Below are 17,258 nucleotides of genomic sequence, written 5' to 3'. Positions count from 1 at the left end.
CCCAAGACCAATGTCACATGCATCGGCGTGAATGGAAAAGGGACGGTTGAAGTCTGGAAATGACAGGATCGGGGCCGATGTGACATGATCCTTCAAAGTGTCCATGGCCCTTCGACAGCTGTCGTCCCAGTGGAAAGCATTTTCCTTTCTGGTGATGGCGTGAAGAGGTTCGGCATGGCGGGCATAATTCTGAATGAAGCGTCGATAATAGCCAGTCAAGCCAAGGAACTGACGGACGTGTTTCACTGAGGTTGGGGTATCAAACTCCTTAACCGCCTTTACTTTGTCTGGATCGGGCTTAACACCTGATGATGTGATGCAGTACCCGAGAAAGGTGAATTCATCGAGGCAGAATTGGCACTTTTTGAGCTTCAATGACAAGCCAGCAGTCTGGAGTCTGCCCAGCACCTCCTCAAGATCCACTAAGTGCTGTTCAAAGGTAGGTGAGGCGATAACAATGTCATCCAGGTAGACTGCGCACGTTTTGTAAATGAGGCCAGCAAGCACAGAGTTCATGAGTCTCTGAAAAGTTGCAGGTGCGTTGCAGAGCCCAAAGGGCAGCACCCGAAACTGGAAGAGACCGCAGTGAGAGATGAAGGCAGTTTTAGGCTTCGAGTCCTCTGCTACAGCAACCTGCCAATAGCCTCGCGCTAAGTCCAATGTCGAGACAAACTTTCCTCTTGCCAGAAAGTCCAAAGACTCATCTACACGAGGCAGGGGATAAGAGTCTTTTCGGGTAACTTGGTTGAGCCCTCGAAAGTCCACACAAAACCTTGGTTCCGTGGCCGCTCTATTTACAATGACTACAGGAGCTGCCCAAGGGCTTGTGGAAGGTTCAATGATGTTGTCCTTCAACATTTGTTGTACTTGTTCTTCAACCACACGTTTCTTAGCAGGTGACGTGCGATAGGGTGGGAGATTGACAGGTGTTGCATTGCCAGTCTCTATGGCGTGCTCAGTGAGAGCCGTTCGACCAAGTTGACCATCAAACAAGGAGCTAAACTTGCTGAGCAGATTGAGTAAAGCATCCTTGTTGTTCTCTGAGAGACTTGCTTCAGACAGTTTGGCTGTTAAGTCTGAGCGAACCAAGTCCAAAGACATCAGTGTTCCAGGTGAATGTGAGTAATCATTTTGAAGGTCCTCTTCATCGTCTGCGAGTGGGCAGGGGATGTCCTCAATGTAGACGGTTCTAGTGGGAATGTGAATAGAAACAGAAGCTCTTGCCATAAAATCCATTCCCAGAATGAAAGGAGAGGACAAATCTGGTATTATTGCAAAACGCTGGTAAAAGTTCTTGTTCATGAATCCAATATTGAGCCAAATAACACCGTCAGGAATACAGGGAGCATTATTGGCGAGGTTAACTGCAGGACCATTCCACTCACTTGTCTTTCTAGGGTGAGAGTCATTTACTTGAATGAGATCTGTTCGTACAGCCGAGAGGCAAGCACCCGTGTCGAGGGTAGCATCCACAGATGAAGCATTGAAGTTCACTTTCGTTCTTAGTGGGGTATTCCAGTGGACTTGTGAAAAATTGTCTTCCAAGTGTCCAAGACTGTGTCCACCCTGTAGTGAAACGGGCGTGTGAGGCTCCGTTAGTAACTGGGGGAAGGTTGGCCTCTGTGAAATGTCCTCCCCCCCCTGTAGTTTCCCGACTGCCTGTATTGTGGCTGGGATGTGGTGCTGCTTAATTCCACCTTTTCATGGCCAGGGTCAGAGGGGCCAGGTGCCGGCAATGGCTGGACTGGGCCATGCCTAGCGGTGTTCGAGGCTCGTTGTGGCAAATGAGGTTGGGTGTTACAGTTTGGGCAGGTGCGTGTGGTGAACCCTGGCTGAGAGCATTTGAAGCAGTAAGGTTCAGGCTTATAGTTGTCTTTGCTACATAAAGCAGGCTGTGGTCTTTGTGGTCCAAGCACTGAGTGAAGCTCATGAGCACGTAGCAGCAGGTCCATTACAGAAGTGACATTAGCGCCATACAGGGCAACTCTGTATTTTTCAAGAGCATGTTTACTAATTAGGTCGATTCTGTCTTTTTCAGGTGGAGGACTCTTCAGTTTGTCAAACTCACTCAACATGTGGGCAACAAAGGTTGGGAGTGGTTCGTCCTGAGCCTGAACATGATCTAAAATTCCTCTCAGGATGCGTTCTTGGTTGTCGGAGGGCAGAAAAACTGTCTTAAACAGTTGACAGAATTGAGCCCATGATGTGATGTGGGAGCTCAATGCCTTGAACCATTTCCCGGGCTCTTTTGCAAGAAAGTGTGGCAGTTCGTTTAGCAATTGCCCATCGGTTAGGTTCAATGAGGCTTTGTATGTGCCAACTGCATTTAACCAGTCCTCAGGTTGCACTTTGCCGTCCCCAGCATACACAGGAGGCTCCAGTTTTGCGTGATGTAAAGCTGCCGCAATCACTCTGGAAGTGCTGCTGAGCTCAAGTGAGTGAGATGGGAGAAAAGGATTTGTAGGTTGAAATGGGTTGCTGGGCAGGAACGGATTGGTACTGTTGGTGGGTTCAGTTTTGTCTCTCGCAGGAACATGAGGTGTCGATGTGGCCATTGGGAAAACAGGAGACTGTGGGACTGCAGGAGGGGGAGAGCTCCCCATTGTGAGTTGGTCCCACTGCCTTAGTAAACTCTGCTGTATGTTCAGTGAGTCACGTAAACAATCACTAAGCTTATTCACCTCAGTTCTTAACTCCACCACTTGTTGGCTAAGGCTAGGAGTCACATTTTCAACTATCTGGCACATAGGTAACGAGGTAAGTTCCATGTCTGAGTCAGAGTCGTCTGGGCAGTGTGCCATTGTGATTTCAAAAAAATTAAGCCGCTCCAGGGCACAGTGTAGTTATTGATATAGTAGTAAAAGAGTCAGATCAGACTAGAAAGACAAAAATGCAAAGATTAATTTTAAATCGTTTCGTTATACTGAGCCGAAGACCAGCACCAACGGTTGTAGTCGGCCAAGTTCTCACTTACATGTGCTACAGTCAGTCTCAGCAGAGGGAAAGGGGAATGGAAAGCCAGCAGAAATGTTCATGTCCAGGCTCTCCACAGAAGAATTAATCCTTAGAAGACGAAACCAACAGCACGTCCAAATAACAAATCCACGGAGTCCATTCGCGTCGCGGAGTCAGCTTCTCTCTTTTTCTTTCTCCCAAGCAGAGCAGCGGCACACCGCGGTATCCAGAAATTAGTCGGGTCCCACCTGAGCTGAGGCTGCGGCCATGGCTGGAGAAAACGTCCGAGCATCCGCAAAACTTGGGGGATTTCCGAGACAGTTCACGTGCTAGAAGAGAAGAATCCTCGGCGGGATGCAAAAATCGTCTGAAGTCCAAAGGGAAAAAGTTCGGGCGCCAGTTGTAACGTGCGGTGGAGATGAAGCCAGCCGCGGAGGTGTGCAGGTGGATAGCGAATGAGCAACAGCTTCTGACTTTCCAAAAAGTACTCATTTATTTACAATATCAAAAATAAGTGCTACCTCTACCACACATTACTGAAGAGCACACTAGTCCGCGTACACACGGGAGCATCCATTACAGGAGGAGTGCGAAGAAGAACAAAAAGGGGGGTGACACCAGTCGTGAGACAGGAGGCGCCGCCATGTGGTGATACATTGCATTACGATAGCAACTGTTACATGCTTCATTAAGATGTTTGACAGGCTGAAGTTGTCGGGTCACCTCCTAAATCGACCATCTTTTACAGGTGTTTTGTGCCAGAAATGGAGTGTCCACTGAAGACTGAAGATACTGAATCTCTACACCTTGCCATTGATCCCTATTGTGCCTTCATTTAGACAAGAGACCTTAACTTAACCACTCTCATATGCTCTGTACCTACATCACCTTCCCTGACAGTCGTAGCTTGGCTCATCTGAGGGTGAAATTATAAGAATGTGTTATTTTGCAAAGTGCTCTCTAGGGTTCCTAAATAAAATATGGCATTGAGGTCATTTCTTTTGAATTAATCCCTTCTTCTGAAATATAAGAACCTCTCCTGGTTTTAATGGCACTTTGGATTTCTTTACTTTCTGTTCCACTTCCAAACCCAAATAGATGCTGACAAGCTGACACAGTAACATGGAAGAGGGAAAGACGTTGGAAAGGACTACTACAAATAAACCTAATGCCTAACAATGAAAAGTGTAAAATAAGAACAATAATAATAATAATAATAAAGATAAAAGATGAAGTAACAAGTTTTTAGTTTTTTGTTTATTCCAAATGATCATCCAGATGTCTGTGACATGTGATGACAAACACCATAATGGAAGGCCTTAGTCATCACATGCTTAAACTCATCATATATTTTTGCATATGCTGAACAGGCAGTCAGACATGCTGTAACTGTGGGGTAGAAAACAGGATAAACACCATACGGCAGTCCTCGAGGGCATGGAAAAGTTGCATGACACTGGCCCTTGAGGACTGGAGTTTGAGACCCCTGTCATATGGAATGTGACAGGTGTGGTTGAACTGCATGAAGACTCTGAAGCTTCTCTTCTCTTCTGGCAGGACAGGAATGTGGCCTTGTCCTGTGAGCCACTGTAAGGATGTACTTAGAGTAGAACTGGACTGTCACCGGCCTCAGGCTCTTCACCCTTTTCAAAGACAAAGCAGTCATTTAGATAAAATATTAGATATTGTTTACCTGTAAATGCACAAAGTAAATTTAGAAATGTTATTATTGTCAAGAGTGAACAAGCACTGATAGTGTAATCTACAGCTGTGGCCAAACGTTTAGAGAATGAGAAGTGTTGTTTGCTTATTTACAAAGTTTGCTGTTTCAGTGATAGTTGTATATCACATTATATCACTTCAAACAGAGGTGACCCAGTAATGCTGCACTAATGAATTAGACTAACTATTCACTTTAGCTAAAGTTATTAAGTTAGCTAAAGAGTTGGGATGCTGTGTAAGACATAAATAAAGCTAAAATACAAAGGTTTGGGCACCGTTTTGCATGTTTCCCTACAGTAGGGGTCTCTGCAAGCATACAGAGGGGGTACTCTGAGAGGGTCCAAGATGACAACTTTGGAATTCTACTACAAACAGTCGATCATATTTGTTGTCAAAGCTGAATTCAGGGCAAACTACGCTAAATTAGCATTTTTAGCTAACAGCTACAATAAGCATAAAAGTTACTGTACGGCTATCATTTGTTAACATGATGCTTGTTCTTATACATGTAATACATTTATTACCAACCTGAGAGTTTATCCGCTGGTCATTCAACATGACGAATGACTTCTGAAGTCTTAATTCAGCTCAAGACGCTGTAGATTCCCGTCAGTAACACTTTTGGTCCGCTAGTAAAACGTAGTTCTATTAATCTGCGCTTGAACCGGAACCGGATGTAAGTTCCAAAAAACTGAATTTTGGAACTGAAATTGAATTGTAGAACTGAAACTGAATGGTGAGAAGTGAAACTGAAATTATTTGAGAGCTGAATTTTTAAAGGATAAAATGCAGTTTCAAAGCAAATCAATTCATTTTCAAAATATAAAATTCAATTTCAATTTAGTGATGATCATTTTCAAACCATAAATTCAATTTCAAATTAGACTAATTCAAATTCAGTTTTCAAAAGCATTTATTCAAGTTACAATTCAGATTCAATCTGAGCAATTCAAATTCAAATTGAACTTATTCAAATTCAGTTTCTGATGGCACAGATTTCTGCCCATACACCCCTCCCTCCTGCGCTGAATCATAGAGCGAACGAATCACTCACTCACTCACTAACCCCCTCCCTCCTGTGCTGAATCGTAAGCATAAGCGAATCACTCAGGACTCGCTCACCCCTATGGAACGCCAGGACTGCCATAATGAATTAATTAAATACATCATTAAATAATTAATTAAATGTGGCAATAATTAATTAAAATTGGAATTAATTAATTAAATAAATAGTTATGACACATGTAATTAATTAATTATTGACACATTTAATTAATTATTTATGTATTTCACATTTTAATTAATTATTGACACATTTAATTAATTATTGACACATTTAATTAATTATTTAATGATATATTTATTTATTTCATTTTGGCAGTCCTGACGCCTGGCTCTCATCATGAAATAATTTTATCTGTCAGCCTCACCCATCAAACTCAGGGGGCGGGGTTAACGCTGATCGAGTCAAAACCATTGCTTTGGCCTGGTGGCCATTGTTTCTAGCGCACAACAACCGGCATGTGGAAGCTAACAGAACTGAGCTTTGAAAAACCCTGTTTGTGTGTTACCAAATACCGTTTTAATATTTTTTAGCCGAGAATGTAGTGGTTTAATCTTCATGTGTCTGGTCGGTTTGTCAAGATACAGCCTCTTTGCAAAAGTGTTTCGATGATTTCGGAGATGTCTGCCCAGTCTCACGGCAAAGCGTGGGATAGACCCGCTCGCCTCGCAAGCAATCCCACCGACAAAGCGCAGGCCCCGGTACACAGCTGTAGTAACCCCCGCTGACTTCTTTTACTGAGGTTATATTTATCGGTGTTTTATTTCCTGATGTTCTTATGTGTCCTACGTGTTTCAGTCGCCAATTCTGAATTATAACTAACATTAAAAACATGTTTAAGGAGGAGAGAGAGCAAATAAATCTGTTTAACATCTGATCTTTGGGTTTTTGTTCAGTAATCAGCGTGACCTGTGTATAAACGCATAAAAGAGATAACGTTGGTGTTTCCGTCATGTAGTAACTGCTGGCTTTAACTGTACAAAGGTTGTTCGACACTATGAAACACATACAGACTTCATGATGTTCGGCTAATATTTTTATTGTGAATATTAATCATGCTGACCTCGCTCTGTACACCACGCAGCGAGGTCAGCATATCCACGATATCCTCAGCTCCATGAGTTAACACAGAGTTTCCCAGCTGACTATCTAACTGCCAACTATTCCAGAGACGTGAAAATATACAGCATAAAGAAAAGTGTAAGAGACTCAGCAGCAGATTAGAATAACAGTTATACATTTAATAAATCACCAAATGAATCCAAGAAACGAGCAAACCTGTTCCGACAATTTGAATTTGTATTCCCTCAGCTGCAGACTCGCTGCTGTTTAAATGTTTGAAAAGGAAGATTAGATATAAACAAACGTATAGTGGCCTCAGCAGGCTATTACTGAAATACATGTGCTATATCATAAACTATGATATAAACAGGGAGGTCCTATTAACATGTTTAGTCTTAAAGGACACCTTCCTGCCTTTAGTCTCATTCATGAGCAGTATTAGTTTTCTTCTAACATCCAGAAGTCTGCACCATGTGTTTCATAGTTTGTAACAAGCCTTTGACAGGTAAACATAACATGACCGAAAAAGCAAAAAAAAAGAGAGAGAGAGAGAGAGAGAGAGTGTTGAGATAAGAAGAGAAAATGCTCTCAATTATGGAGACAGACAAATGGTTCATTTATGTTTGATGTGTGTTTATTCCTCCCTAAATATTGTCGGTGAAGTTCGCCATGCACGTCAGATTTTCCTGCGCATTTTTATACCTCTGCCAACAGAGAGAGAAAAAAATCACATTCTAACAGACAGCTGGTGCTTAGAATACAGTTGAATAACTATTAAAAAACAGATGATATTTAGATGATAGTTCAGTCTAACACATGTGCCAGTGAACCATTAAACGTCTGTGAAACTATGCAGTTATGAAACGTAACTTTAACCTCAGCCAAACCGATTTGCTCAGTTGTAAATAAAACAGCGAAGTAAACGTGACCCGACAGACAGAACCTGAGTGAATGAAGTCCAGCGTTTAACCACTGAGAGCTAAAACTCAGCTGAGGTTTCAAAGCTGTGTGCCGGTGATTGGACATCAGCCGCTGATAAAGCTGCTTCGCCTATAAAGTGCTCTGTAAGGAAACAAGCTCCAGCAGCTCTGCGCTCGGGGAAAACACTATATTTACTTATCTTGTGCAGAAAAATGCGCTGACATTGCTTTATATCGAGCACCGGCTGCCCAGTTAAACTGTGACTATCACCAGGTAACTAGGCGTGTTTCTTGAATTAGCAGCAGGTGTTAAACAGCTGACAGATGAGGAGGAGGATGCATGCAGGTAAACTGAGGGTCTGTTAAGCTGATCGCTGGTTTCGTGAGAAAAATGTCAGCTCGTTCTTTATGTTACAGAAGCACAGAGACACAAGACCAGGCGGAAAGAGACGATCGTTCGGTGAGAATCTGCGAATGCAACATGTGGAACACGGAGAGTGGAATATGTAAACAAACCGGTTAACGTAACCCCCTCGGTGCACTCTGCATGCTAATTGTTAGCAGAGCTAGTGAAATCTCTGAAAACATCTGAGCACTTTTGCAAACATGTTCTATGTTGACAACCTGACCAGACATACGTCGCGACATTCGCGGCTAAAACACTGTTAAAAGTGTAGCTGGTGACAGAAAAACTACACCACCACCATTGCTGCCTGTGATTTGATCTGCATTCTGGGATAACTGGCTGCCCCAAGTCTGCACAAGCAATCGATTATCTAGGATCGACCTGTTTTGACTTACTTTGCACGGCAACCAATCAAATGTTAGAGAAGCTGCATGGGCAGCGTTAACCCCGTCCCCTGAGTTTGATGGGTGAGGCTGACAGATAAAATTATTTCATGACGAGAGCCAGGCGCCAGGACTGCCAAAATGAAATAAATAAATATATCATTAAATAATTAATTAAATGTGTCAATAATTAATTAAATGTGTCAATAATTAATTAAAATGTGAAATACATAAATAATTAATTAAATGTGTCAATAATTAATTAATTAAATGTGTCAATAATTAATTAAAATGTGAAATACATAAATAATTAATTACATGTGTCAGTAATTAATTAATTACATGTGTCATAACTATTTATTTAATTAATTAATTCCAATTTTAATTAATTATTGCCACATTTAATTAATTATTTAATGGTGTATTTAATTAATTCATTATGGCAGTCCTGGCGTTCCATACCCCCTCCCTCCAGTGTTGCCAACTCCTCAGTAAGGAAAATCGCTATTGGCTGTCCTAAAAGTCGCTAGAAGTCGCCAAATGACGTCATCGCCTAATTTGCATAATCGGTCATGCTAATGTTATTGTAACCTACGCTGTGGGAGAGAGAAATAACATCGTGGAAGAGACATAAAGTGAGTAAAAAACGTCCTAAATGCAGTTAGAATTTATTTAGAACTACAAATTAATTTTTTTTTTAGCAATTATTGTTTTTTAATGTCACAATTCCAACCCTGCTCCTTTATCCAGGCCTGGACCGGCAAAAGTGACCCGAAATTGGCACTCTGGTGGAGTTACTTTGTGTGTGAGAGTGTGTGTTTATAAGTAGTTTTAAACCTTGTGATCCACAAAACAGCATAACAGTAAAGGAAGAACTGACTGCGTTAGGGAGCAGTGGCTTCGCTCATGCGCGATTCATTTGCCGTTTGGACGCACAGGTGTGAACGTCTCCTGCCCTGATAGCAGCTGGGGGAGGACTATCCTCCACCTGTGAGCGCTTTGGCACGGGTGAGGTGCCCAAGGCAGCACCGCTGCTTGTTGAGAGTAAGAGCGATACGCGTTTTCACGTCAAAAAGTCGTCATAAATAAGTCTCCAATAATACCAGAAAAAGTCGCCAGATTTGTCGCTAGTCGCTTTTTAGAAAAAAAGTCGCTAAGGGGGTCTGAAAACTCGCTAAATACAGCGACAAAGTCGCTAAGTTGGCAACACTGCCTCCCTCCCGTGCTGAATAATAGAGCGAGCGAAGAATCACTCACCCACCCCTTCCCTCCTGGCTCACAGCTTCTTCTTCTTCTTGGTTGACAACCAATGTTAAGGCGCATTACCGCCCCCTGGCTCACAGCTCAGTGGACATTTAGATGAGAAAATATATATTTAACACATTTAAGGAAAATACTAATAAAATAAAAATAAACAAAATAAATGTTTATTAAGCAATTTTGATAGGAAATTGCTTAATTTTAGAAAAGTTTTTGCTCTATAAAATAGTTGTTTTTTTTTTAGAATCATTCATCTTAGCAGTGGGATTTACATGAAAAGAGAAACAAATTAAGTTTGAGTGAAAATGTACATTTTTTGCACTCTCTGGTCAACTGACTCAGTGAATCAAATGACTCAAAAATCCGATTCACTTTGATGAGTGACTCATTAAACTCGATTCAGTAAAAAAAATCAAATTTACCATCACTAAAATGAAGCTTCGGACGTCACTGATCACGTGACTCTGGCCAAACGAATCAAGCTTCGACACAGTGCTTCTGAAGCAGTGTGTTGATTTTTTTTTTTGGACACATGCACCGGAGCTTCAGCTTCAAGCGGGCCATCACTACATGACAGCCACGGGAAGCCGACGGGTAAAGAGATTGTTTTTTATCGAATTCCGTCGTGGAAGAGAAGTTCTTTAAGCCATGTTTCCGAAGTAACAAAGAGCCGACGGATGGCCTGGATTGCAGCAATTCGAAGACCAGAACACTCCAGCTCACATGTTAGTCTGCTCCAAGCATTTCCACAAAGTTAAGTCTTCTGTTGTAGTTATTACGTAATTTATCACAACATAATTGTTGATGTAGGTTTCAAATAAGTCTTATATTGATTTGAATTGAATTCGTTGCGCTATGTTGCTTTGTTCACTGTGGCTTTGTGGGCTAATGTTTGTTGTGTTTTGTAGGAAAACCAGCCTACAAAATGCTGGAATGCGATCCAGACTGGGCACTCTCTATCAACCTGGGTCATACCGAGTTTAAAGCTGCTACCACAGCGAGATTTGATCGGTTAAGAGAGAGAGAGCGATATCAAAACAGCCACGAAATGTCCCGCATACTGTATATGTGCCCAAGTGTTGTATTGAAGCAACCAAGTGATCAACTGTTTTCCACTATGTTTTTTTTTTTTTTTTGGTTGCATTGTTGATTTGTTTTTCACCAAAGCAGCTAATAAAGCATAACGGAATACAATTTTGCCTCTTTCTTGTAAGATTCTATAATAGAATGAAACAATAATGCCAGTTATAACTAAAGACAATAAATTGAATGAATTACGAAACACTCATTTTATTTCTATTAGATCTGAAAATGTTGTGTAATACTACAACCTGAAACGACAAATAGATTATCTCCTGTACAGGCAAAAGGAACAGTCCAAATCACCAAAGTAAACTGGACCTGGGTTTGTTGCAGGGATCTGAAGTTAATAAACATGAAGTGCATACACTCACACTTAGGACCATATAATAACGTCCTTACTCTACTATGTGTGCTCGTATGGGTCTGACCCTTTAACTCCTTTGATTTTTTTTCCTCGTCCTTTTTTTTTTTGCCTTTTCGTCAAGTCTGTCTTTGTACGGACCTGCCATGTTCTCCGTCGTTTTGTACATAACTGTTTTTGGGGCAAATAAAATGCAAGTGGGGATTAAAACCGAAGAATTAATGATTACCGGTTCTGGAAATACTAGTGCTTGATGCAGTGTTTTGATCTTGTTGCCACAGGTACCCACAAAGCAATGCGCGAAAGTTACGTGGTCTGTCAATCTGTAGTAGAGAGAGGGGTTACCAAAAACGCGAATAAAATAAGATACAATGAGAAAGACTATCCCCATTTTTTTTATCAATTTTAAAGATGAATTTCTGACGTGTGTGTCTGCGTAAAAAGATAAAACTGTATTTAGGAGCTGTACAGGTCACTGTGTAACGTTTGTGACGCATGAGCAGTCTCCGAGTTTCTTGTGTGAATGAAGTTTATAAAGAAAATGTGAATATGACCCTCTAACACTACGATGTTCCGTTTATTAAACACAAACTCGGAGTAACGCAGGACTCCGGGGCAAAAACATGTTCATAACCGAACACAGTCCAGCTTCAAAAACTTACCGGGCAGAGTAAAGTGTCACAGATGGAGTCCCTCGTCAGATTTAAGCGGCTCATTTCTCTTTGGACCTGTGGAGCTTTCACACAGCAGTAAACCGATGGTCTAAGTACTGATCCACCAGCGCAGCATAATGAATAATCACCAAACCTTCACGTTGCTCAACAAGAAGCTGCTTTCGGTTATTCACTAGGCCCACTTCCTGGAGTCTCCCGTCAGCTCTGTCTGTGGGTCCAGCTGGTGTCCACGAGGTGGCGCCATTAGCTCATCACAAAGATGACACCAGCACGTATGTATAATAATAAACAAACACCGTCGACACAAATCACATTCTTATAATATAAATACAGATGGATGGATAATTCTATAATAATTAATAATAGTTATGATAACACGTGTCAGTCTTGCTTTTACTGTTTATTATTAAATTCATTTTTACCTTGTTTTGTTTTGTTTTTTTCTGTTAAGTGTATAGATTTTTAGGCCCATCTCAGAGTATATCAGACATAGCACGCACCTGTGGCACGTTTTACTGTAACTTTGTTTATTCTAGACTGTACTTTGTTAGGCTTTATTCTGCTGTGGCTCAATAAACTCTCAAAGTAAAAGGAGCACACTGACTTGTGTTTTCAAGCGAGTTGAGGCCAAGAGATTATTTATATAAAGATACTATTAAGTAGTTAAAAAGGACTGGATTGATTTTAATGTAGAACAGTATGTACAGTAAAGCACCCATAATGATGCTTGTACAACAGGTGATTTCTTTATTTTATATGCAACCACTTGTTGCGGGAATTGCTGTCTTGTGTGTGACTGGGTGCAGTAAGGAGTGTATGTAATGTGTGTGAGCATGCGCGTGAAGGAGACGCGGGGAGCGAAAGAGGAAAAGAGAGAGAGAGAGTGTGTCATGGGTAGAGAGGGCGACCGGGAGCAGTGTTCTAACGGGCTACAGGCTATGCAGTGTGTTTTCAGAGTGTGCAGTACTGTTATTAAAGCCTCATCTCTTCAGTACTCTCCGGTGCCTCGGCTGATTTCTGTCTGCCTCACTACTCCACAAAAGTGAAGGGAGTTAACCCCGAAGGAGGACAAACTTCGGCCCTGGAGGAAGCATCTCCCCTCGTGTCTCCCGACCACGGTCAGGGGACTAACGGCGAGGAATGGTTAACACACTTAAAGCTTGCACTTTGTGTGCACTAACATGGACTCCAATCAACCAGCGCCACCTCTGGCCAAACTACTGTAGACTGAGGAGGGGTGATATGTAAAAATTTTCCAACCCACATTCATCAATCCAATAGGCGATAGGTGATGAGGTGATTTTTTTGATGGGCGGAGCAACGTAATCATGCATGGACCAATGACTGTAGAAAAAGTCATTGGCACGGACTGATTTGTTTGTTTCAGTGTTATTGTAGCTACTTTTTGGATTATTCGTTTATTTGAAATGCGCCAAATCGCACTAAAGACTTAAGATTACGCCAAAGATTTTTTATGTCCGCTGGAAAAACATTTTAACTTATAATTTTGTAGTTGTTTGACCAAGTGTGCAAGACACTGGAACAGCCTGTAAACATGGTTACAGTGGGAAAAGGAAGTTAGTTTCTCTTTGTTTCCATCCATTGTGTATGTGTTTGTTTGTTTGTTTGTTTGTTTGTTTGTTTGTTTGTTTGTTTTTTTGTTTTTTTTGGGGGGGGGGGGGGTTCCTGAACATCTACTACTACCTTTCTGTAGCTTCAGCCAACATTAGCAGATCTACTCATGAGAAAATAAATAAATAAATAGCTCTTGTAAAAACGATCGGATGCCTCAAACCATTGTCCATAGTCGATAAATTCGCCCAATCGCCCAACCTTACTGCAGACCATTTATCAATATAAGCAAAGCGATGAGATATGTATATGTCCAGCAACCATGACACTAGCTGGTGTTGTGCCAAAAAGTGATTCTGATGGGTTTTTTGTTTTTCATTTAGTCATGTATTTACTTATATCGGTAACAGATAGCAGTCTTTCAGGATTTGAGAAAGGACACACACACGCCCGTTCAGCTATCTTAGTGAGTACCTTCATTGACATAATGCTTTCCCTAGCCTCTTACCCTAACCATTAAAAATGAATGCCTAACCCTAACTCTAAACCTAACCAGAACCTAATTGTAACCCTGACACTAAAACCACATTTTGAGCCTCAAAAAGGCCTTCAAACTTCTGAGGACCGGTGAGTGTGTCCTCACAAGTGACTGTTGGTTCTCACAAGTATAGTAGAATGCAGATGCCGGTCCTCACAAAGATAGCTAGACACACACACCTGTTGTTATATGTTATATGTTGTTATATTTGTCACAATATTTTGCAGCGCTCTTATCTTTAAAAGTACAAAGATTTTCAGTTGTATAAATAAAAGAAAAAAAGTCACAGATAAGAAAACCGGTCAAGGTAGCTAGATGGTGTTGACAATGCCAGCTGGGGAGGAAGTTACACGCCAGGAGAGATTAGCCAGTGCAAACATTGTAACAGTTACAAAATGCACATAGGCTCGTTATTAACAAGCAGAGGTAAGGCAGGTCAATTTCATAAAACAAAGTTTATTAGACAAAATAACTGCAAATGTAAAGCTACAGAAAAACGTAAGTAGCAGGGCTATCAATAACGAACTGTGAATCAAGACACTCTATTACCAAACATTAAATGAAATGAGAAGGTTCGCTGCAATGATGCTGCCCTAGTTAAATCAGCAGCTTAGTAAAATTAAACAAAATAGTGGAGACCAGCCACTTGGGGAGGCAACTTACAAGGAGGAGTGCCCAAGGGTGCCACCAATTACTCACCCATGTAGTTTCTCTGCAATCCTTACTGCCACTCGCACTGCAACTTAAATAGTGCTTAATACCCATTTGCGGGCCAGTGTGTACAGATCAGAGGGAATTCTACCACATGTGTTTACCCCCCACAACAAGTGGCCGTGCCTGCTCTCCACTAAAGCAAAATAAAAGAACCTATAAATTAAGACATAAAACAAAACAACTGAATAAATGAGATACAAAAGAAATGAAAATAAACACATACTCTAAAATTCGACTCCTTTTAAAAAGCATGAAGCAATCAGTTAACTCTAAAACACCATAAAACAAACAACCAGTCAATGCTAGACAACAGAACAGCTACAACAAGACAACAGCAGTTTGTAGGCCACCCTTTAACAGTTACTCACATTAAGCAATGGCCAGTATTTTGCCAGTATCGCCACCTTCAACAGAAATGAATGCAAGTTGCGAGGGATCAGGAGTAGGCCACAACTGCTCCTTCACAGACACCATGCATGAACCAAACATCTACCAAATCTAACCCACTACACAATAAATACCACATCCATTATTTACAGATGACCTTCTCATGACCACTTCTCATGGAAAGCTAGATTTTCCAAGTGCTTTCTTTTTTATTCTTCCTGTGTAATAATCTCATAGACAGCAGGACAAAGACATGCAGGTTGACTATAGTCAGACAGTCATGACAGCTTCTGGACTTTTCTGACAGTGTCAGAACAATTCCCAAAAAAACCTTTGCTGTTATCACAAACACAGCAGGGGAGAAGGGTGACGGTCAGAGCAGAACAGGAGGCTGGATACCTGACAGTTGAGTGAAGGAAGAATCACCTTTGGGAATGAATTGTTTGGCTTGGACTTTGGACTACGGATTTGGATCACAGACTTTGGCATTTGGCATAAGCTGGTGTGCGACTGGACTGGAATGGCTACACATGGGGCATGACGAAATCCCTGCTTCAAACCACATGCTACATACCACCACGCCAATCAGATTGCTTCTTCCATGTGAGGGTGAAGAGGTGACCCTTCTGGATAAGATGGTGAAGGTTTGCTGCGTTTTGGTGAACATGTGCCCCAGTGTGTTAGTAAAACCAGAGAAAATGCTCTTGTTAAATACTCTTAAAAGTCTTGTGCTGTATATGTAGGCAGCACGGTGGCACGGTGGTTAGCACTGTTGCCGCACAGCAAGAAGGTCCTGAGTTCAATTCCACCATCAGGCCGGGGTCTTTCTGTGTGGAGTTTGCATGTTCTCCCCGTGTCTGTGTGGGTTCCCTCCGGGTACTCTGGCTTCCTCCCACCGTCCAAAGACATGCAACTTGTGGGGATAGGTTAATTGGATAATCCAAATTGTCACTAGGTGTGAATGTGCGAATGAATGTGAGTGCAAATGGTTGTCTGTCCCTGTGTGTTGGCCCTGCGACAGACTGGCGACCTGTCCAGGGTGTACCCTGCCTCTTGCCCTATGACAGCTGGGATAGGCTCCAGCGCCCCCCGCGACCCTGAAAAAGGATAAGCGGAAGCGAATGGATGGATGTATATGTAGTAATAAGTTTTCAAAAGAGACAGTAAATTACAGAATGCTAGTAGTAGGGGATATTATTTAAATGATGCGTATGTGAACATTTTGTCATTTGTAAACTATACATGACATTGATTCTACATTATAACTGATGTGATGTTCTATAAAGTGGTAATTTAAAAAAGGCAAGAATTTGTTTCTTTATTCAACTTTTGAATAGTGGTAATTAGTAAGTACATATTCAGTAAATGCAAATTATTTTTGCATGTTTTAATTTGGCCCCCTAAATTAAAACATTATGGGTTATTTAGAACAGAACTATGCTTGGAGAAATATTTTCCCATCAGTTGAGACAACTCCTCCACAGTAGCAGGTGGAATTTTTCTTTTTTGAGGACGGCTTCATTTACCTGTCACTATTGATGTTCTGTTTATGTTTTGATTGAGAGACTTTTTTTGGGCAGCTGAAGAGGAGAAGTCTATCTTATGGCCAACCTCTGGCTGTATCTTGGTCATATTACCCAGCAAAACCCAGTATGCATGTTCATCTGTAACAGTCCTTGTGCCACAGATCCTCACTGTTGCTTCCACAGGGTGGGCCATTTATATGGATACACCGTAATAACATGGGAATGGTTGGTCATAGTAAAGTCCTGTTTGTGGCACATTAGTATATGTGAGGGGGCAAACTCCTCAAGATGGGTGGTGACCATGGTGGCCATTTAGAAGTCGGCCATCTTGGATACAACTTTTGTTTTTTCAATAGGAAGAGGGCCATGTGACACAGAGACAAAGTTCATTTAAAGACAAGAACTTTAATAAGCCAAGGCTGACACAAATGTATTTTATCTACTTTCAAATCCATCATAAATGTAACAAATAAAGTGTTAATTTTTTTTAATCTTTTTATATAGAATGCTGCATGTTATATTCTAAATCTGCCTGTTTTTATTTTTATTTTATTATTTCAGAAACCCGCCTGCAAAAAATAAACCATGTGACACATCAAACTTATTGGTAATGTCACAAGAAAAACAATGGT

General features: G+C 41.4%; 2 protein-coding genes across 2 annotated transcripts in view; both read right to left on the bottom strand.

The window, feature by feature from the left end:
- LOC146547136 (uncharacterized) overlaps nt 1-12,057 on the bottom strand; it is a 111,990-nt gene extending 99,933 nt beyond the window's left edge. The window contains exon 1 of the mRNA XM_085264082.1: nt 11,878-12,057. The gene's annotated coding sequence lies outside the window, so the exon portion shown is untranslated. The remainder of the gene's footprint in view (nt 1-11,877) is intronic.
- Nucleotides 1,596-3,214, bottom strand: LOC146547137 (uncharacterized). Its single transcript, XM_085264080.1, has one exon. It carries the CDS (start codon nt 2,799-2,801, stop codon nt 1,596-1,598), a length of 1,206 nt encoding a protein of 401 aa, XP_085120206.1. The 5' UTR covers nt 2,802-3,214.
- Nucleotides 12,058-17,258: the final 5,201 nt, after the last annotated feature.

Source organism: Mchenga conophoros, linkage group LG23 (assembly GCF_057382185.1).
Source record: "Mchenga conophoros isolate Kocher_MC1m ecotype Shallow Benthic linkage group LG23, M_conophoros_male_GT1.1, whole genome shotgun sequence".
NCBI lineage: Eukaryota > Metazoa > Chordata > Actinopteri > Cichliformes > Cichlidae > Mchenga > Mchenga conophoros.
Note: the sequence above shows the minus strand (reverse complement) of the source record. Positions and strands in the feature narration are given on the sequence as shown.

Bases quoted from the DNA above. Each gene is read 5' to 3' on its own strand.
- LOC146547137 (XM_085264080.1), bottom strand. From the start codon at position 2,801: ATGGCACACTGCCCAGACGACTCTGACTCAGACATGGAACTTACCTCG.